Source organism: Stegostoma tigrinum, chromosome 1 (assembly GCF_030684315.1).
Source record: "Stegostoma tigrinum isolate sSteTig4 chromosome 1, sSteTig4.hap1, whole genome shotgun sequence".
Lineage (NCBI taxonomy): Eukaryota > Metazoa > Chordata > Chondrichthyes > Orectolobiformes > Stegostomatidae > Stegostoma > Stegostoma tigrinum.
Genome location: NC_081354.1, coordinates 102,082,787 through 102,105,781, shown reverse-complemented (window position 1 = coordinate 102,105,781; position 22,995 = coordinate 102,082,787). Strand labels below are relative to the sequence as shown.

The following is a 22,995-nucleotide window of genomic DNA, read 5'->3' as shown; positions in this document are numbered from 1 at the left end:
TTTATGTTCTTAGAATCCTTTCCTGCATAAAATATAACAAGTCTGAATTTGTTATAATTCTTTCCTGCATAAAGTATGATAAGAACATAAAATTATAAGGCTTACACAGTATGGGCAGTAAATAGCCAACTTAAAGATTTCAAATGACAAAATATGTTAACACTTGAGTTATATCACAATCTACAAAGGGCATCCACAAAGTATCTACAGCAGAGCAACAAATGTGCTTCATAGTGTGTCTGGCCTACCCTGACTTAGTTTATCTTTATCCTGGCATCTGTTTTTTTTGGTCAAAGTTTAGCTTGGTTTGTGGCATCTGTGCTGATTTGTTCAGAAAGGGTGTGAATGTTTTGATAGGGGCTTTGGTGCTTAGCATTTGAAAGAACTGGTTAACCTAGGCTGGGGATTTACTGGGTATGTATGTAGTGGAAACAGGTCAACAGGGCTGTGTGGGAAGGGTTTTGTGGTGGCTGGGAGGAGCATTAGGAGCAAGGAACGCATTTGTTGCCAATATAGTTTTGTTGGGCTGCAACTATGAGGTATCGAACTACTGCAGAATTTTATACTAATACCCCTCCAAACAGATTTAAGCAGAATATCAATTGTACAGGGCCCAGCTTGTGTCGGATTGCTAATCTATACTTCCATTGTATTTAAAAATAATGGTACAGGTTCATGTAAAATAGTAGTCATGTCAATGTACCTTAACAGGTTTTCATTTTGCTTTTCTATTAGGTATCAATTGTGAGAAATACTGTAACTTCTGTTTCCTAATTTCAATATTTTTTCTTTGTGTTTTTTGAACCAATTCATTTAATGCACATAGTGTATCTATCATTACAGTAGGTGTTTCTCAATACCAGATGTGCTTTAAATAAGCAAGCAAATTAACATGCATTATTTGTTAGGTGGTTATAGCTGCAGATATAATTATGTGCATACAAAACCTTTCTAACTGAAAAACAAGTGATTTTGAATGTTGCTGAAATCTTGCTTCTGCCTGACAATCAAGACTTCCTGAATTATAGGTGGTTTAATGATTTTGCTACTTTGCCATTTAGAATTACTATGAGCATTGATTTCATTTGTAGCTTTCAATGGCAAGGTGAAAATCCTGACTGGATTTGACATCACTTTAAATATCCACAATAGCACCAAGAATCATTCTTTGAGTCCAGCTCATTTTCTGACACAAAACCCCCTTTAGCCTCACCAATATTGCGTGGATGTGCTAAAACACTTTTAAGCCATCATTCAAATAATTCCATAGATATCGAGTATACATCCAATTTAAAATTTTAAAAATAAGTAAGTGAATGATTAGGCATAATAATAAAACAGTTTGAACTCTTAGGTAATTTGAATTCATCCAAAAATGTAATCCATCTCATTAAGTTTGTTTCTGTCTGACAAGATAAATTCATTCAATGAGAAAGTAAGCAACAATTGTGCCTGTTTCAGAGAGAGGATCAAAGTCAGACTCTGATAACTACAGGCAAGCATCCTTAGTCTGCTGCTTTTTGTAACGTCAGAGAGATTGAGCTTAGCTCTTAGCCTTTCATGACTGAAAGTATATATTTACCCAATGCCCATGTTTGTGTCACCATCTAAGCTTGTAAATGTTCAAAAAGTTGAATCTCAGTGGCCTGAGGTGACTAAAAAAATTACTGTTGCTGTCTCTTCACGTTTCTCTTTAGTGCTGTCAAACTCTCCTCGTCACAACATCATATAAACCTGTCCTCAACTGTGAAGGAGTCCAAGGCTAAAGTTAACTATCACGTCCTGAGAGAAAACAAAACTGGATTATGAAATGTGCTGGGGAAAATTTGCTAATGCAGCAAATTAATTAATGAAGTTCTGTATCTCTAGAAAGCATAAGAATCATTTTGTGAAGCATTTGTGTTTATTATCTTGAGTTGGATTCCATGGTAATACCATCTAATAACCAAGTCCTAAACAGTAGTTACAAAGTGCCGTGTATAAATCCAGTGCTATTGTTTAAATGCTGTAATTGGGCATTTTAGAGAGCAGACAACCAGCTGATGGCTGATGAATTGGCACTTGCAACATTAAGCTTACAAAGGATGAAAATAACTCAGTTTTATATGTAAATTTTCAACCTCAATAGCTTCACAGCTACTGAAGTAACTTTCAAAGTGCACTTACAGCTGTAATATAGTAAATGCCACAGCTATTTTGAATAAAGATAGTGTCCTCAAACAGCAATGAAATTGAAATTTTTTAAAAGATGTTGAATGAGGGTTAGATGTTTGGCAGGTCACTAGCAGAACTCTTCTGCTTTCCTTCTAATCCCAGATACTATCTCCAAAGGTGCAGTAATCTTGCAGTAATGTGTTCAAGTTTTTCAATCAGGCTTGAACGCATGGCCTTCTGATCCAGAGGTGAGGGTGAATGCTGATACATTTTAAGATTTTAAAATAATTGCTTTTGAATCATGTCTTCTGTGGCAGCCTAAGGGACTTGCATGTTTGTGCTGCGAGGGAGAGTGAGGTTACTGATTTTCACTTGGAAGAAGTATGAAAATAAACAGGCAATAAAAAATGTCCAATTGCCTTTGATAACTTAAAAATTTGCAGATGATGCCAAATTTGGAATGATTTTGCATTGTGGGAAGGATGTCAGTCAATTTCAAGACAATTAGGCAGGTGGAATGGAGAGACAATTGAAATTTAATACAGAGGAAAGTGAAATTATGCATTTTGGGACAAGGAATGAAGGAAAGCAATAAAAATTTATGCACACTATACGAAGGAGGGGTACACAAACTGTGAGTCCCGGGACTATATTTGCATAAGTTATTAGATGCTTAACGGCAGGCTGAGAATGTAGTTTAAAAGGCTTACAGGTTCCGAGATGTTATAAATTATAGCAATGAACTCAAGTCCTTTATAAAACTCTTACTCGAATTCAGGCAAAATGTTCTGCCCAGTACAACACTTCAGGAAGAATGTGAAGGTTTTAGAAGGTGTACAGCAAACTATCGTAAGAATGGTTGCACAGATCAGGGACTGCAGTTGAATGGATAGTTCGGAAAAGCTCTGGTTGTCCTCTTTTGTGAAAATATTCAAAGGAAATTTAAGAGGTATTCAGAATTAACATGGATTTAAACTGTAATTGCCAAGAAAGTGTTCCCATTGGCAGAAAGGCCAAAATGCTGCAGAAAATGATTCAAAGTGACTTTTGAAACTCCATCAGTGATATAATAGAAAATGACTTTTATAGTGCTTATAATCTGGAATTCTTCATTTGAGAGTGTGATTCGAGCATTTGTCTGGGGCTTCCAAAAGTAAATTGATTAAGTGCCTGAAGGTAGAACAATTGGTAGAGAAAGGGATGATGTTTTGTAAGATATTTAGTTCCTGAAAGGCCTAACTGACATTCAAAATGTGCTTCACCCATTAAGATATATACGATTATTCCTTGGACGAACTAACTCAAATTGTGCAATGTCTCAATCTGTTTTCCATTTGTTCACCAGTGTTCTAACTAGTTATTCAGTGATTGTTTTCTTTGTTAACATCATGTATTTAAAATAGGAAAGTGCATTTATTCTTCTGTTGAGCCTCTATCTTACTAGAAACAATTGTGCATCTTAGAAGTAATATAACTAGCTCTTAAGTAATATGCAATAAGCCTTCACTGTTTCATCAAGGCCAAGCCTACCTTCTGCTGAAAATGTTGTGAAGGAACCCTTGACCATTTGGTATCAGTAAGAAGGATTGTTGGCAGTGAATCTACCCATAATATGTTGGCAAAAGTAGGATTATCTGAGTTGCATTGACACAACAAGGCAAATGTTTTTCTTCTGTGCTGTGACCATTTGATTATTTCATGAATTCCTGGGTTTCATGCAAAAGAAAAGAAATCCTGAATTCCCATACTGAAAATATCGAAATCCAGCCTCAACTTGTAGAATGCATGATTGGCATGACCTAAAGGGATTGTGTAAGGGTGGGGGAAACGCACTGTGCCAAAAGTCACATTTGAGTTGTACTTGCTCTCCTGTGCTGGTCAGAATTTTGAGCAGTCCTCATGTTGCACTGATCTGAAGACACCCTGGAACAGCCTGATTGGAGATTTGGAGGAATATAGTAAGCCAGGCAGCATCAGAAAAACAGGAAAGCTGACTTTCCGGGTCAGGACCCTTCCTCAGAAAAAGGGCCCTGACAGGAAACATCAGCTTTCCTGTTCCTCTGATGCTGCCTGGCCATCTGTGTTCCTCCACCTCCACGCTGCATTATCTCTGACTCCAGCATCGGCAGCTTTTACTATATATGATTGGAATCTTTGTTGCTTACCATTCCTGCTTATGTAGGAGTAAACAAGTTTCCTGGTTTGTAGAAACAGTCCTCTGTGGAATTAATTATTTCTCCTGGCACAAGCCATTTACACTCTGATTTTAGCAATCCTCAGGCCGTTATGTCCAAGACATCCTAATGTAGCTGTAGTCCTTTATAAAATTGTGCATGTGCTTACTTAGGCTTTCACAAAGAAAATAATTATGATCAAGTGTCTATCCTAGCAGGGTGAAATCTCAACTTCAAGATCCAAGCCATTGCAATGAAGTCAGAAGTTATTAAACTAAAGTATAATCTCAGATTGTGGGAATCAGCTAATAAGTCAATGCCAGATGCAAATAATTTGCCTCTATATTAAACAGGCCATTTTATATCCAAATGCTCTCAGAATGTCACTGCTATGGCAGATTCTGCTTTGTACCTCCAACATTCTGTCATCTTCAGTGAGGCCTTCATCAATTCTTTTCTTTGTAGTTAGATAAGGTGAGAGGGGATAGATTTAAGAATGACCTGAGGGGTAACTTCTTCGCCCAGGGAGTGGTGTGTATATGGAATGGACTGCCAGAGAAAGTGTTTGAGGCAGTCACAATTGCTATATTTAATAAACATTTGGATAGGTACATGGATGGGGAAGGGTTTAGAGGGATATAGACCAAACGCAGGCAATTTGAACTAGCTGAGTTGGCACCATGGTCAGCGTGGACTAGTTTGGGCCAAAGGATCTGTTTCTATACTGTATTACTCTATGACTCTATGACTATATGAGTAAGGCTGCCCATGTCATCATCTTTATAGTAACAATGTATACTGGTGTGGTTTAATGTGACATACAACTGCAGACTATCCATATTCCATTTTTATTTTAAAGTCAGCATCTTCTTTTAAACAAGCAAAACAGATTCAATGAGGTTTCAAGAACTACAGTGAGTCATTAAGACTGAGGACTGGAGTTTTGTTCCTGAGTTGGGAATGTGGAGTCATAGATGATCGTGATTCTTCAAATACATGTTAGGAGAGAATGCCCAAGATGATCTGATTTTCATCTTGACGGTCAAATTAGAGTTTGAGCTTTTCATCCAGAAAGAGTGTGGAGGTAGCTACAGAAGTTCACATGTGTGAAGGCTGGCTCTGTGAAAGGCTGAACTTGCAACCCTTCTGTACCATTTGAAGAAAGAAAGCAACAAGAACAATTAGAGCCGTCAAGCCATCATCCTTCACATTCCCTCACCCAAACCATGTCCCACGTGTGCCTCATTCTCTCAAACAAAGTCCCCTTCAACCAATGCCCCTCTAACACACACTCTCATGCTCCTAGTCCCTCTACTCCAATTTATCCCCTTTACCTAACCCCTGGCATTGTACATCCCTGTGGCAACTTATTGTGGAATCTTCCAAACTACTGGCAGGGAAGCTGGGAGGATCATGTGAGATCAGGAGTAAGAAGATTCTCAACATCAAGTACAAATAGTCTAATTTCCCAACCATGTATTGAATGGTGAGACACATTATCACTAGAGAGTGTTTTGAGCCTTATTTACATGCCTTAGCAAGCATTAATATCTCATTGTTAAATCATCTCCCCTCATTGGTACACAATTTCACATTTTCTGATCCATCAGATAGAAGTTAGACTGTGACAGTTTCTGATACAATCATTATCCCAATGATTCCAATTTGCCACTTGCTCCTCCAAGCTTCCATCTTGGATACCGACTTGAACATCTCAGGGCATGTCTCATGTGCAGTGGCCACAAGGTCCCCATCAACCAGAATCTCTGGGCCCTTGTTGGCAGAAAAGATTACCAATTTCCCTCTTCCCAAATGTCTGGACAATTGGCACGAACTGTGCAGAGCAGCTGCGGACCATCAGCATTGACTGGCTGTATGGCTGGGCTTTAAAAGATGGCAATGGTGCCCAAAATTCTGAGAGGTCCTGGCAGGGTTAAGCAACTGTGCCAGTCGCGTGTGGAATGAATATGATGAGTATGATGCCATTGGTATGGTGCATAGGTAGTGAGGTGAGTTTGGGAAGATAATATGAGAAAATTAGGGCATGCTGAGAAACCCTCCAGAAACTTGTCAAAATTGACAAAGCCAATTTCTGGCAAGGTACTGTCCAGTACATCAACTCATAGCAACCTATGGCCCTCTACCATGGGCCTTCCCAGGGAAGCAATGGTCAAGTGGTATTATCGCTGGACTGTTAATCCGGCAACCCAGATAATGTTCTGGGACCAGGTTTGAATCCCGCAATGGCAGATAGTGAAATTTGAATTCAGTAAATATCTGGAATTAAGAGTCTAACGATGACTGTGAATCCATTGTGGATTGTCGGAAAACCCATCTGGTTCACTAATGTTCTTTAGGGAAGGAAACTGCCATCCTGGCCTGCATGTGACTCCAGACCCACAACAATGTAGTTGACTCTCAACTGCCCTCGAGGCAATTAGGAATGGGCAATAAATGCTGCCTGGCCAGTGATTCACTTGTCCTGTGAATGAATAAAGCAAAGAAAACCCATCATCATTTACCCTTACACCATCCTTGCCAACTCACCGGGTTTCTACCCTGGGGTAGACCTCAGGAGTCATGCTGAAATGAGATTGCAGAATTAACTATTTAAGAAAAACATACACCCATCGGTTTAAAAAAATCACTGTATTTAATATTCTTCAATACTCAATTCCTTATAAAAGCAAATATTTCATTCAAATACTTAGTTCTTTATATATGCAAGCATTTGTATTCATAACCCCAGATTGAGGACATTATACTCAACTGGAGCTGTCGTTCAAACTGTGAACAACAGGCACCAAACGATAATGATAAATTGTGAAATAGTTATGCAATGCAAACCAATATTGAAAACCCTCAGTGCTACATTAGCAAACAGACAGATGTAGCAAACACTGATTTTTCTTTAAGTTGCAGACTTTTTAAAAAAAAATTAATATCAGGAAACTTAAATGGCTGGTAGCTTGACAGTGCTGATGGGAATTTAAATGTTTTGACAACTTGACAGTTGCACAGAGATTATCTTCATTTTAGATGCACTTGTGTCTCTGATAACAGTTGCAAAAGTCACTTGACCGATCTCAAAGGAATTGCAGGACCTCTTCCAAAGGGTATCCTACCTCTCCAACTTTGTTAATTTTAAACCTTCTCTTGAAATGGTTAAAGACCATAAGTTGTATTTTGGGCAATGCACAAATGAAAATTGGATTTGTTTGAAGCCAACCACATGTTTACACGTGCAGCTCCCTCTGTGGTTCAAAGAATGAACAAATTTCAACCCTTCTTGGCAAAACCTTTGGTTGCCAGGTTCTGGGATGGAAGTCCCACGACTGAGGTTATAACTTGTTTTGTCCAAACTGGAGACTATCTCCATCCTTTCAAAAATTCAGCCAGAATATTTGTTTCTTCAAATGCTGCAATATGCAAAGTAAGTGTGTTTTCTTTAACTGTCTCAATATACTGGTCCAACTGTGAAATTTTTGAACAAACTGAATAGGCTTTATAAGATGGGCTGCATGTTATAAATTTACATTGACTATTTACATGAAAAAAATATATTTGTTATGAACAGCTATGCAAACATTTTACCAACACATCTCAACTTTAACCATTGTCAGAAACCAATCTTGGATGGAAATGAACTCTTGTATTTCATTGGCTGCGTAACTCCATGAAAAACATGACTATGAGATAGAGAATTGATTTGGAGTATCACATAGATGCACTGGTAAAACTGTTTTAATATATCACATCTCTAAGCTTTTTAACTGACAGTTGCAGAGTGAGGGAAAACAAAGTTTTGTGCATTACAGTAGCCAGGTTTATGAATACTCAATGTGCTTCTTCAGATATTTCACCTTTCTTCAAACCTGTGGTCCTCACCCCTCTTCCCCAAGAAAGAAAGCCTTTGAATCCTTTCTCTTTGCACCTACTACCCCATCACAACTCCTTATTCCTCAAAGTGCTTGAAAGTTGCTTTTGCTTCTCAAATCTGTGTCCATTTTTACTGAACTTCCATAAGAGGAATTGCGTTCTGTTACTGCTGAAGCCAAACTAAAGGGCCTGCAGGGAGATCCTCCATGATCTTGCCCATTGTTGGGAAGGGTGCTTATGCCATGACTGCACTAGAACCTTCCCAATTGCTAGATTATGCCATCAAACAGCTGTTGTAGTGCATGATTTCCAAAATTGGACGAGGTCTACTCAATGGATTCAATTTCATCAAATCATAGAATCATAGAACTTTACCGTACAGAGGGAGGCTATTTGGCAAACTTTGTCTATTCTGATTCTTGAAAGAGCTACCCTGCTCGTCCCACTCCCTTCAGCCACATCTCTGTAGCCCTCTAAATTCATCATTTTCAAATGCATATCCAGCTCTCTTTTATACAGTCATTTTGCTGCTGATGGATCTCACCAAGGGCATTATTTAAAAGGACAATCACCTCACTTAGAGGACAGTTCACTTCAGAAAAGTTAAGCAATGGCAAAACTAATGGAAGTGTTGAGGGGTACATTTAGAGATGCTGAGAGTTTTTGGATTTGGCGAGAAATGTTCTTGTATCCTTACATGAAGGGCAGAACACCTGCTCCCCATCCCTAACAGAAGCGCAACAAGGTCTGCAGCTGCATGGAGCTGATATGTCGGAGCCTCAGTCATCCTACTTCACTTGGAACATTGGGAATGGTAGCCTGTTCTTGCCTTGACCTCCTTCTCATGTTCCACCTTCTCCTCATCCCACTGTTTGATATAAAAAGCAAACTGTTGATGATATGAACATTGACCTCTTGCTTTCTACTTCCAATACTCTTCCTCATCCAAACCTGCCACTTTCTGCTTTTTGCTTTCCCGACACTGCAAGTTTACCACGTGCCTGACCAACCACAGCAGCTGTAGGTAGAAAAAAGAGCTACAGAGCAGTAGTGATTTAAAATAAAAGCTGTCAGCTCAGACATCAGAACCATGCACATCTTAAAGGTTCAGACACTGGAATCATACACATCTTAAATGCCAGTGTAGAGTTGGGGGCTTACATATGTTGAACAAACTTTCTTTTAAGTTCTGCAAGTGTGTAGCTGTGCACCAATTAACAATATGTCATACAGAGCTATGGAACAATTTATTGAATTCCACTTTTCTGGCCCTTGAAAAATGTCACAACCTATTAAAAGGAGAAAGGCCAATTTTCTTGTTCGGAAAATAAGCAATTGTTTTGTGAATGTTTGACTGTCCCTGACAAGTGTTGTGAAATACATTTTCAAGCCTAAAGACTTCTCAAAGAAAGTACCAGAGGAACGCGAACCTGGCAGGATTAGGAGCTTAAAGCAGATGTATGGAAATCTCCAAGGGCCTCCATTATGTTATTTGGAAGGGAAGCAATGCTTCTTTGATTTCTCTAGAGAGCTGACTATGCATTTAGTGAGCATGTGTATTCAATGCATATTGAATTTATGCCAAGGTTACCGACGTGGTGAATGTTTAGTAGCTGATAATATGGCTGATTGTCACATGCACAAGGCCGCACACTGTATTGTTGTCATTGGTCAGTGGTTATATATATGAGCGTATGACCAGTCTAGTTAGTTACATATGAACAGAAGACAGTCAGAACAGGAGAGGCCATTTCTCCCTCTGAAACCTCCCCTGCCTTTCAAAAAGAACCCAATTGTTCTGCCCCAGTCCTGAAGTTCTCAAAGAAGTTTCAAACTGCTGGTTTCTAGGTAATACATAAAACAAAATCATAGAACTGTGGATGCCGAAAATCAGTAACAATCAGTAAAGGGCTTCAGATATGTAGATAATTGGGATGCCTTCTGGGGAAGGTGGGACCTGTACAAGAAGGACGGGTTGCATCTGAACTGGAAGGGGACCAATGTCCTGGGTGGAAGGTTTGCTCGAGTAGTTCGGGAGGGTTTAAACTAGTATGGCAGGGGGGTGGGAACCTGAGCTGTATACCAGAGATGAGAGTTGATGCAGGTGAGGCAGTAGCAAGAGGTAGACCAGCTAGTGGGAAGGATTTTCCTGGGAAGGAACCAAGGGATCAGTTAAAGTGTGTTTGCTTTAATGCAAGGAGTATCAGGAATAAAAGTGATGAACTTAGAGCGTGGATCAGTACCTGGTGCTATGATGTTGTGGCCATAACAGAGACATGGGTTTCTCAGGGGCAGGAATGGTTGCTGGATGTTCCAGGGTTTAGAGCATTTAAAAAGAATAGGGAGGGGGGGGGGGAAAAAGAGGAGGGGGTGTAGCACTACTAATCAGAGAGGGTATCACAGCTACAGAAGCTTCCATTGTCGAGGAAGATCTGCCTACTGAGTCAGTATGGGTGGAAATTAGGAACAGCAAGGGAGTAGTTACCTCGTTAGGGGTTTACTACAGGCCCCCCAATAGCAGCAGGGAGATTGAAGAAAGCATAGGTCGGCAGATTTTGGAAAAGTATGGACGTAGTAGGGTTGTTGTAATGGGTGACTTTAACTTTCCCAATATTGACTGGAACTTCCTTCGAGCAGAAGATTTGAGTGGAGCTGTTTTTGTAAGGTGTGTTCAGGAGGGTTTCCTAACGCAGTACGTTGACAGGCCGACGAGGGGAGAGGCCATTCTAGACTTGGTGCTCGGAAACGAGCCGGGGCAGGTATCAGATCTTGTGGTGGGAGAGCATTTTGGTGATAGTGACCATAACTGCCTCACATTCTACATAGCTATGGAGAAGGAGAGGATTAGGCAAAATGGGAGGATATTTAATTGGGGAAGAGGAAACTATGATGCGATTAGACATGAGTTAGGAAGCATGCATTGGGAGCAATTGTTCCATGGTAAAGGCACTATAGACATATGGAGACTGTTTAAGGAACAGTTGTTGCGAGTGATGAATAAATATGCCCCTCTGAGACAGGCAAGAAGGGGTAAAGGAGCCTTGGATGATGAGAGCGGTGGAGCTTCTCGTCAAAAGGAAGAAGGTAGCTTACATAAGGTGGAGGAAGCTAGAGTCAAATTCAGCGCTAGAGGATTACAGGCAGGCGAGGAAGGAGCTCAAAAATGGTCTGAGGAGAGCCAGGAGGGGGCACGAGAAAGGCTTGGCAGAACGGATTAGGGAGAACACAAAGGCATTTTACACTTATGTGAGGAATAAGAGAATGGTCAAAGAAAGAATAGGGCCGATCAGGGATAGCATAGGGAACTTGTGTGTGGAGTCTGAGGAGGTAGGAGAAGCCCTAAATGAGTTTTTTGCTTCTGTCTTTACGAAAGAAACAAACTTTGTAGTGAATGAAACCTTTGAAGAGCAGGTGTGCATGCTGGAATGGATAGAGATAGAGGAAGCTGATGTGCTGAAAATTTTGTCAAACATTAAGATTGACAAGTGGCCAGGCCCGGACCAGATTTGTCCTCGGCTGCTTTGGGAAACAAGAAATGCAATTGCTTCGCCACTTGCAAAGATCTTTGCATCCTCACTCTCCACTGGAGTCGTACCTGAGGACTGGAGAGAGGCAAATGTAATTCCTCTCTTCAAGAAAGGAAATAGGGAAATCCCCGGCAATTACTGACCAGTAAGTCTCACGTCTGTCGTCTGCAAGGTGTTGGAAAGGATTCTGAGGGATGGGATTTATGACCATCTGGAAGAGCATGGCTTGATTAAATGCAGTCAACACGGCTTTGTGAGGGGCAGGTCATGCCTCACAAACCTTATCGAGTTCTTTGAGGATGTGACTAGAAAAGTTGATGATGGTCGAGCTGTGGATGTGGTGTATATGGACTTCAGCAAGGCATTTGAAAAGGTTCCCCATGGTAGGCTCATTCAGAAGGTCAAGAGGAATGGGATACAGGGGAACCTAGCTGTCTGGATACAGAATTGGCTGGCCAACAGAAGGCAGCGAGTAGTAGTAGAAGGAAAATATTCTGCCTGGAAGTCAGTGGTGAGTGGTGTTCAACAGGGCTCTGTCCTTGGGCCTCTACTGTTTGTAATTTTTATTAATGACTTGGATGAGGGGACTGAAGGATGGGTCAGCAAGTTTGCAGATGACACAAAGGTTGGAGGTGTTGTTGGCAGTATAGAGGGCTGTTGTAGGCTGCAGCGGGACATTGACAGGATGCAGAGATGGGCTGAGAGGTGGCAGATGGTGTTCAACCTGGATAAATGCGAGGTGATGCATTTTGGAAGGTCGAATTTGAAAGCTGAGTACAGGATTAAGGATAGGATTCTTGGCCGTGTGGAGGAACAGAGGGATCTTGGTGTGCAGATACGTAGATCCCTTAAAATGGCCACCCAAGTGGACAGGGTTGTTAAGAAAACATATGGTGTTTTGGCTTTCATTAGCAGGGGGATTGAGTTTCAGAGTCGTGAGATCTTGTTGCAGCTCTATAAAACTTTGGTTAGACCACATTTGGAATACTGCGTCCAGTTCTGGTTGCCCTATTATAGGAAAGATGTGGATGCTTTGGAGAGGGTTCAGAGGAGGTTTACCAGGATGCTGCCTGGACTGGAGGGCTTATCTTATGAAGAGAGGTTGACTGAGCTCGGACTCTTTTCATTGGAGAAAAGGAGGAGGAGAGGGGACCTAATTGAGGTATACAAGATAATGAGAGGCATAGATAGAGTTGATAGCCAGAGACTATTTCCCAGGGCAGAAATGGCTAACGCGAGGGGTCATAGTTTTAAGCTGGTTGGAGGAAAGTGTAGAGGGGATGTCAGAGGCGGGTTCTTTACACTGAGAGTTGTGAGAGCATGGAATGCGTTGCCAGCAGCAGTTGTGGAAGCAAGGTCATTGGGGACATTTAAGAGACTGCTGGACATGCATATGGTCACAGAAATTTGAGGGTGCATACATGAGGATCAATGGTCAGCACAACATCATGGGCTGAAGGGCCTGTTCTGTGCTGTACTGTTCTATCTATGAAAAACCAAAAATTGCTCAAAAAATTCAGCAGGTTTAGCAGTCTGTCTGGAGAGAACTGAAGACCAATTCTGAAAAAAAGTATCTCTGGACCTGAGCCATTAACTCTGCTTTCTCTCTCCACAGAGGCCGCCAGACCTGCTGAGCTTCTCCAACAACTTCTGTTTTCGTTTCAGGTTTTCAGTTTGCTTAATTAATCAAAATTGCAGGTGGAAATATAGACGGCGTTCACACGTGGCGGATATGGAAAATTTTGTGTGCGCAATATTTTAAAAGATGCAGTTAATTAAAGGAAGATGAGAGCTCTTGCAGCGAACGATAATTGGCAAGTGCTGGATTTACTGGAAGACGTTTCCAAGGCTAAAGGGGTAAGAAAACAAAAAGTGTTGGGCAAAGATGAAAATAAAGGAAACCTACGTCTTTAACAAAAAGATGGAGCAGGTTGAGCAAAATGGCGATTTAAAACATCGGTGAAAAGAACCTGTGATGTCATCATCGTGGAGGGGAAATCTTTCCATAAAAAGGCCAGCAGCAGCACTGGAACCATCTGGCAGACAAGGGTGTAGAAGGAGGGTTGGGTCATGCTGGTGCCTGTGCCCACTGTAATGGGTTATAGCCTTCAGGCCCTTGCCAGGCATCAGCCTCAGTGTTCTGGCTGGTCCGGTATTGGGAAAACTTTGACAGTGCCATCAATCTATCGCTTATTAGTGATGTGAATTCCATTAAGTAGTTGGCTACCTGCCTTAAATGAGTGGGTAATCGGTACTTGTCCCACCCCACAATAGACAATGTTGCTTATAGCTAATGCAACACTCACTTTTCTGTAGCTATCCGCCCACCTCCATAGGGATGTTCAGATTCCAGATACCTGAATAACCAATTTACAGCTGAAGCTTTAGCTCTTCATCTTGCACACATTTGAGTTGTTCGATATGAAATGATGTACATACGAATAATTCTGTTGTTTGAGCCTCTGCAAGGAATCAAACTGGAATTCAATGCCTTCATGAATAACAAACATGCATTGCCTCATTCTACAGGCAACAGCAAATGAAAATGAAAATGAAAATGTTTTTAATCTCCTTTTCAGTTGTAATGACGCTTTTTGTCATTAAGCCTAGAGACAGTGATTTATGTCCTGAACTCTGTATTCAATGATTATAGATTACTTTTAATTAATAAATATTTCAATGGCAGAAGCACTGAGGGAGAGCTTGTGAATTATGGGAAAATCCTGGACTCTAAAATTGTTATTTCACAGAATATATATTTTCAACCTTTTAGGTGTTTTAATAGACTTGTTTCAACTTCTGACTGATCTTAAATCTGCTTGTGAAGATTTCCTTACCATATACAGTTTTACTAAACAACAATCCCCAAGGAAATCTCACCTCTATTCAAAATTCAATGGAAAATAGTTCCCCAGCCAGTTTTATTTTACACCAAATCAATGCAATGAATAGTTAGGACTCAAATTCCACCTAATTTAGAGAATTGGCTGGAAGCCAGAAGGCGAGAATATAATCTCTCTCTCTCTCTCTCTCTCTCTCTCTCTTCCCCCCTCACTCCCCATTTACAGAAACATTGGCTCAGTTGCAGCGATGAATGTTAGGCTTTAAACACGTATTTATCACCTCCCACCACATACTTATGCTCCTTGTGTTCACTCAATGCCCCTCATACCCTCATGAATTTTCATGCCCATGTCCGTTCAAACATTTTATAATCCTAAGCTCCCTCCAAGTCTCCCATGTATCTCCCAAAATCACTCACCCAGTGTCTACATAGAGTGTCCTCAGAGTGGCCACTAGGATGAAAAGTGTGCGATTTATGACATAGAAGTCTTGGACTATTGTTTGAAAAAGTTTAAAAATTAATTAGGTAAGTCTTTCCAGAACCGTTATTTTAAACCTATACGTTGCTCCTGAAGTGTTAATGAAAGTTTAGTTATATTGTGAGACTTTATGGCAGGAAAGAGAACATTTTGACTGACCTTAGTTGGTTTCTGAGTTTAAAATAAATGAGGGTTGTTTTTAGTCTGGAAAAGCCAACATACTGAAAATCCTCGGCGGAGTTCAAAGGAGACCGGCTAAGATCAGACACAAGTACAGTCTCAGTAAAAGAAGACCAGTTAGGGAAATAGGTTACCTTGGTGAAAAAATGTAGGTTGTAAACATTCCAGGCCAGAAGTGTTTGGCGAGATCTCTGGAGACTACTAGAAGACTGAAAAAGTTTAAACTCTGTTGTATGAGTGGTCAAGGGAAAAGGCATCACAGCACAGGACAGCAACTGTGAAGAATCAGTTAGCTCAAACTGACAGTTTGATAGGAAAGGAATCAACTGTAAAGTGATGTTGGAGAGTAGATAAGATTTTATTTTGTCATTTAAAAAAAAACTTTCAAAATGTTATATTTAGATGTCGTGGTTTGTTTCTCTTTCTTTTATGAATAATTTTCTGTCATATTGATGGAGCCAAGACTGCTTGTCTGCTGATGCTTGTTTCCAAACTGAACTATCCAGCCAGATTTGATTTTGGAAACTGACGTCACTGTCAGTTAACTTGAAATAACTTAAGATTGGTTATTGACAGCTGGAATCATAACACCACATCTTTGAAATAGACATTGAAACAAAATGTAAACTTCTACAAAAGAAATTGAGGAACCATTCAAGAACACTTCACTGTGAAACAAAATTTCAAAATTGCCTTCAAATAAAAAAAAACTTCAAATAGTTAATTTGTTGTAAAATAAACATCTATTCAGAATCCGCATTAAAGGCAGATAATCCTTTATTTGCTTTGTGAAAATGTCAAACTGAGAATATAGCCTGCTCGTAAGATAAGGGCTCTGTTTTGTTTAGTGTCTTTCGTTTGTTTTCCCAGTTGGGTTTGATGTTCCCCCATTCTTTATGATTGCTCTGAGATGCTGTGATCTATGACCTCTCAAAGAAAGGGGCTTAGCCTAAGAAAAGTATGGTTACTGATGAATCATCTTGCCTTACATCCAACAGTTTGTGGTTCTGTACCACTGATATTTGTAACTGCAAGTCGCCAGCAGGTCATGTCTCAGGAGCGTTTCCATGATGAGAAGGATTTTTTAAACGGATTGTTCATTAGCCTTCTGTCCAAACCCTGCCAGAAGGACTGCTGGAATATCATCAGTGGATGTTTGCCTTTTGCCCCGTTTGGCCAGAGATGATACTCCAACTCCATTGCTGTCGGAATCAATGGCTGGTGTGCAATGCAGAGTGATGCCAGTGCTGTGGGTTTCATTGTTTAAGGTGACCTTCTTGACCTCTCTCCTTCCCTAGGTATGGCCACCCTCAGGATAATTGATCATGGGTTGTTTCTGTCTAATGAGAAAACAGCCCTAAGGCCTAAGAAGAATACAGTGACTTTATCCTCACTTATAGCTTGACAACTGCCAACACAATTTTAACAGCATGTGTGGCTTTAAGTGAGGTTGTTAAAGTGCACTGTAGTTAAACAAAGAAGGAAAAATACCTGTGCATCTGTTGTATATTTTCTGTTTGGATTCGGCATCATCTGTGACAAACAGACAAGAAATCATAGACTGCCGTCCATAGCATTCTAAAAATCTCAAATGTTCAAACACTTTAGAGTGGAATTTTAACCCATTGCTTTCTGACTCAGTAGCAAGGCTGCTATCACTAAACCAAAGCTCACTCCTGTTTTGATACTTAAGGCAGTAAAACAAAACAGTCCTGAGGAAGGGTCATCTGACCTGAAACATTAACTCTAATTTTTTCCTTCACAGATGCTGCCAGACCTGCTGAGCTTTTCCCGTATTTGTTCCTAAAATAGTTTTATCCCTGGGGTGGAACTTTTTTTTCTAATGGCCATCAATATCAAATTTTCTGAAGCTAAATGTAGGTTGAACCAAGTGCTGAATAAAATTCCAGCCACCCAATAACATGTTAATTCTAATTCCAATTTCAGGAAAACCCCATCATATGCTACAGATATTTTTAAAAATATTCTGCTGACCCTTCAATAACCTTTTTCCTAAGTGGTCTTGATGAATGGCCATAACGCATAATATTGTGATGTAATGGTTCAGGCAGATTTGTTCTCTAATGTGGTTAGGGCTGCTGCGCATTTTTAAGATAAAGTTGGATAAATCCTTGTTAGATGGGGGACTGAAGAGTTATGGGGGGTATATAGGAATGTGGAATTTGAAACAGAAGCAGATCGGCCATGATCGTATTGAATTGCAGAGTGGGCTTGTGGTGGCTTCGATATTGGTGGGTCCAGCACAGGCACCATAGCATTGCGGGAGGGGTCCAGCGCAGGGACTGGCAGAAATGAAGCAGCATTAATTGCACCGTAGCATTGAGGGGGGGGGGTCCAGTGCAGCACTGGTGAACTTGGCTCAAGAATCATGGTAGCAGCATCAAGGTTGATCTGGATGTTCTTTTTTTTCTTTTTGCTTCTGTTTCTTGAATTTCTGTTATTGTTTTTAATTCTAACTATTGTATTCTATCATGGCATCGGAAAGTGGCAACCCTGTACAATTTTCACTGTGCTCTTGTTCTCGGATACACATGACCATAAAATCTAATCTAATCTAATTAGTCCTCCTACTTTGTACATGTGTATGTCTATAAACACTGTTTTGAAACTTCTGAGAATGTTATGGCAAGACAAAATATGTGTTAAAGTGAACTGGAACTGGTGTGAAATTGAAATTTCTGGATACAACAGTCTTTAATGATGCTATAATACATTTTCTGAACGAAATATTGAAATGCATTTCATTTCAAATAACATTCTGCTCTTTCTTATACACAATATTCTTTGAAATGTGCAGAACTCGTGAAGCGGTGTCTCTGAGAAATCAGTATGTAATTCAAAGATCTTGGAGAAGGCCATGAAGAGCAAAACTGTTTCACAGAAGATATTTGAAGCCTGGGATGCCATGGATTGATCTATAATGCCTACTGATACCTTTAAAGTCTGTTTTATAATTTGTGCCCAGTTTGAGATTGGTAATTTAGCTTCTTGGATTTCTGGCATTGTGTACAAATGAATAACAATCAAGTAACACACTAGATACAATTATCAGTTGATGCAATAGCATAAAGTTCTAGGAAACCTCAAATGAGTAGATTGAGTCAATTGCAGTGACAAGATCAACTAACAATAACACTCTCATATAACGAGAACCAATATTAGATTTCCAAATAAAGTTTGTAATTTACCTGGAGGCTTGCAGAATAGAAACTGTACTGATGTTCATTGTGTTCTGCTTTTTTGGTTCAACAGAAATATAACAGCATGTTTTCTATGTTGTACTTTCTCTCTGTTGAAACAATACTGTATAAGTGATGTTTACACGTAAGCATGCATCATGTTTAATTTTTCAGATTACATATATTAACAATGAATCTGAAGCTATTCCATCACGTGTTGGTGTGAAGTTTCTTTGAGTAAATACTAATTGCTTCAAAATATCTCTGTCTCAAACATAGCTTATGGCTGCCATGTGCAAGCATCAAAGATGTTTTGAATTGAAAGGTTAGAGCAGTGGCTATGTCATCAAACTAAAGGATGTGAAAGTGTTCAGGTGAGGAGAGATCAATAAATGTAAGGGAAAAGCCAAGGCCCCAAAATCTGTTGCAATTGGCTAAAGATAAAAGTGAATTTGTACATCAGAGTCTGATTGAAGTGTCCTATGGCAAAATAATTGGCAGAATTGGATGAGAAGTCTGGCAAGGCTGATTTTGGAATTGGGAGCTCGTTGCTCCATCATTTATGTTTTTGACAAGCATCGTGGTGAATTCCTCGCACACTTCTGGCTGCCTGTTGAGCATGTGGTCAGTCAGCTACAGATTTCTGGCTGGGCTGCACACTGTGGTCATATTGATGAGGAGGAAGCACTAAGTATGTTTGCTTTATGCGTTAATGAAACTGGGCATGGAGTAATTGTGTGTGATGATCCCCTTACATGATGGCAGACTGTATTAAATCCCCTTACGTGATTGCAGACTGCATTACATTTTTCTCCTTTAGAACTGAGATAGGGCATGACAAATAGTAATACGTTGAGCATTTTGGACTGAGATAAGGACTTGCTCAGCAAGTTTTGAATTTTTGGAATTACGTCCTCTGAATGTTTGAGATGGGCAGTCAGTATAGTAAGGGATGAAATCAACAAAATCAATGGCTTCTTTGAAAATCAGGCAGAAAAGATCTACTTGAATAGAACTTAAATTCAAGATGCAAATTGAGAGTGTTATATCACTCGCTTAGAGCATGCTTGTTTCTGGCCAACTTTCTTTGAGTTGGTGAACATGACGGGACGATCATCTTTTAAAATGTAGTCACTGGTCTCTGCTAACTTGCTGATTAGGCTAGGTAGTTGTAGTGTCAGGACAACCTTATATCAATACCCAAAGGTTAATGAGAGGAAAATTAGCCAAGTTGCTGATAGCTATTTGCGAACAGATTTGAGCCTGTCTGTGCAATTGTTGAGTAAACAAATCGCATTTGCTCGCTCCCTATAATTGTTCTTGTCCTTTCAGCTTAAGGTGTGGCTGCACGTGTATGAAGTGAAACAATATCCATAACAGTGGAGCTATTATTGAACATGCAGTTAATACATCTGTGCAAAGAACAGAGAATAACATTGATCACAAAAGAAAATTTTTTTCTTGTAATGTCGACTATGTTTTATTTTGTTGCTCCATGTGCATTATGCCTCTACTTTGATTATCAGAATAAGCTCATGAAACTAAAAGACCAGTATCAGACTATAGCAAATGACCCACCATACTTTTTTTGACCAGCCACATTCCACAAAAAATATACAATCAAATGTTACCCCCCAAAAAAGTCATCATTTGATTCCGTCTCCGGCTGCTTCGATGCCTATTGGTGAGTGGTGACATGATAATGATTGATAATCAGTTGTATTTTATTATTACATTGGTAATGGTGGCATGATGACTTGAAGATTGGTGGAGTTGCTGATAGTGCCGACAATTGTGAAAGGATACAATAGGATATGGATAGATTGGCAACTTAGGCACAGAAATGGCAGGCAGAGTTTAATCTAGACATGGAATTTGGAGGATCAAATTTAGTTGTAAGTTATACTGTAAATGTCAGAACCCTTCAGAACATTAACATACAGATGGATCTGGGTGTGCAGGTCCACAGTTCTCTAAAACTGGCAATGCAGGTCACTAAGATGCTTAAGAAGGCTTATGACATGCTTGCCTTCATCAGCCAGGGCATGGTTGACAAGAGATGGCAAACCATGTTGCATCTATATAAAAGCCTTGTTAGGCCATATTTGGAGTACTGTGTGCAGTTTTGTTTGACAACTTCCAGAAGGGTTTGGAAGCTTTGGAGAAAATGCAGAGAAATGTGATCAGAGTGTTGCCTGGTCTCGAAGGCATTATCTATGAGGAAAGGTTAAAAAGACTAGGATTGTTTTCACTGGAAAGACGGCAGCTGAGAGGAGACCTGTTAGAGGTTGACAAAATTATGAGAGGCATAGGTGGGGTGGTTAGCCAGAGGCTTTTTCCCAGGTTTGAAGTTTCAGTTACAAGAGGGCACAGGTTTAAGTGTGAGAGGGTGAAAGTTTAAGGGAGATATGTTAGGGAAGTTTTTCACACAGAGAATGGTAGGAGCCTGGAACACACTGCCAGGAGAGGTGGTGGAAGTGGGCACTTTGGCAACATTTAAGAGACATCAGGATGGTTACATGAATAGGGAGGGAATAGAGGGATACAGACTGAAAAGGGGTACAAGGTTTTTTCTTTAGTTTTAGTTAGGCCACGATGATCGGCACAAGCTCAGAGGGCCAAAGGGCCTGTTCCTGTGCTTTACTGCTCTTTTGTTCTTTTTGTTCTTTTTTAACTGTTTTGAATAATGGGATTAGTGGATTATGATCGTCTCCATAATCATATTTTCCCCTGAGGAATATGTCTTTGGATCTGGAAAAGCCAAGAGCACAACATGGGTGCAGTAGAGAATCTTACGAGAAACTCATTATGAGTTTATGGGGTAAGGGGAATGTGATTAATTTATAAATGTGTATTTTCCTAAATAATGTCTTGAGAAATATGAGATAATTACATTAATGTTGGGGAAAAAAGTGCCATTTGTATAAATCACTCAGTGATAGTAAGAACTGCTGACACTGGAGTCAGAGAAAACACAGTATGGAGCTGGAGGAACACAACAGGCTAGGCAGCATTAGAAGAGCAGGAAAGCTGATGTCTCGGGTATGGGCCCTTCTTCAGAAATTTTCTAATTGCTGCCTGGCCTGCATTGTTCCTCCAGCTCCACATTGTGTTACATTCCTGTAAAACTGCTTTCACACATCATACCCCATTGCATTTACTTTGACCTGATCACCACTCCAAACTGAAACCTCAACCAATCTTACTCCCTAGACCCAATCACTGCCACTATCTTTACTGCTCTAAAATTGCCTGCTTTAACCCATTCTTGATGATCCTGAGCAATGCAACCTTCCCTCCTGATTGAATCCCTTATCTAATCATCCTACTTTGAAGACCTACATAAGGGCCATTGTGACAACACTGTGGCTTAACCTCCAAGTCATCTCTGGTGAGTTGCCTTAGGGATGGCTATGCAAAAGCCAGAGCTCACTAGCATGATGATGAGCCCCATGGCTAATGTCAGAATGCCATTTCCCATACACTGTAAAGCTGCCCACCAGATCATTCTAGCTCTTTAAAGCATGACACAAATTGAATCCATGGGGTTTTACCACAAGAAAACCAGATCAATGATCTGAATATTGGATTTCAGGTTAAATTAATGCCATTTCTGGGCCACTTTTGGTTTCTAATCAACATTTTTGTCCTTGGTGCCAACTCAGCAATTCTTTTCAGAATAGATGGGAGGAATGTGAATGTTGAATGTAAGTACCTGGAAAAGAGCGAAATGTCATTTGGAAAAGCAGTCAGAGATAATGGGAACTGTAGATGCTGGAGAATCCGGGATAACAAGGTATAGAGCTGAATGAACACAGCAGGCCAAGCAGCATCTTAGGAATATGTTTCGGCCTTGAGTACATATTCTAAATAAATTTTACAAAGAATAAGTTTATACTTGCAGTATTGAAAAGCTGGTTCAATCTATGGTTAAATCTGCAGAAGCAGGAATCTGAGTGCTAGCTGATGTGAAATAAGTGCAAATGTAAAAATGCAGGTCGTTACTTAGTTCAAGGACAAGATGGCTCAGTTAACTGCATTTTCATATTGAAATTTTCAGACCCTCTTGAAAACTGCCTTAACTGATTGGTGAGGGAAATTTGAATCTTCTGATTTCACTGTAAGGAGCTAGAAGCAGTTGGAGTCAGTAGCTTGCTCAGCTCATGGGCAAGGCAAACTGAACAATTTGTGATAGGAGATAATAAGAACTGCCGATGCTGGAGTCTGAGATAACACAATGTGGAGCTGGAGGAACACAGCAGGCCAGGCAGCTTCAGAGGAGCAGGAAAGCTGATGTTTCAGGTCGGGACCCTTCTTCAGAAAGGTGTTTGGAGGTGTGCTTTTTATATTATTACTTCAAAGTGTATTTCGAAAGGAATATTCCACTAGAAGCTGTGCAATGACTTTTTAATTTAGAGATTTCCTGCGTTGACGTTGACAGAGATAGGAATTAAAATCAGCAACAAAAGCAAAGTTGCTGGAAAAGCTCAGCAGGTATGGCAGCATCTGTGAAGAAAATAATCAAAGTTAACGTTTCGGTTTCTGAGGAAGGGTCACC

The 22,995-nt window shown here is 40.2% G+C and overlaps 1 protein-coding gene across 5 annotated transcripts in view; it reads left to right on the top strand.

Annotated features, from left to right (window-relative positions):
* The window catches only part of LOC125461679 (BTB/POZ domain-containing protein KCTD8-like), a 354,309-nt gene that overhangs the window by 51,478 nt on the left and 279,836 nt on the right, over positions 1 to 22,995 (top strand). The window contains exon 2 of one of the 5 annotated variants that reach the window (XM_048550898.2): positions 18,056 to 18,168. The exons of the other annotated variants lie outside the window; for them this stretch is intronic. Within the exon in view, the coding sequence (XP_048406855.2) occupies positions 18,056 to 18,078 (23 nt within the window). The 3' untranslated portion in view covers positions 18,079 to 18,168. Of the gene's footprint in view, positions 1 to 18,055; positions 18,169 to 22,995 lie in introns of those variants that run through there. 5 annotated transcript variants of the gene reach the window in all.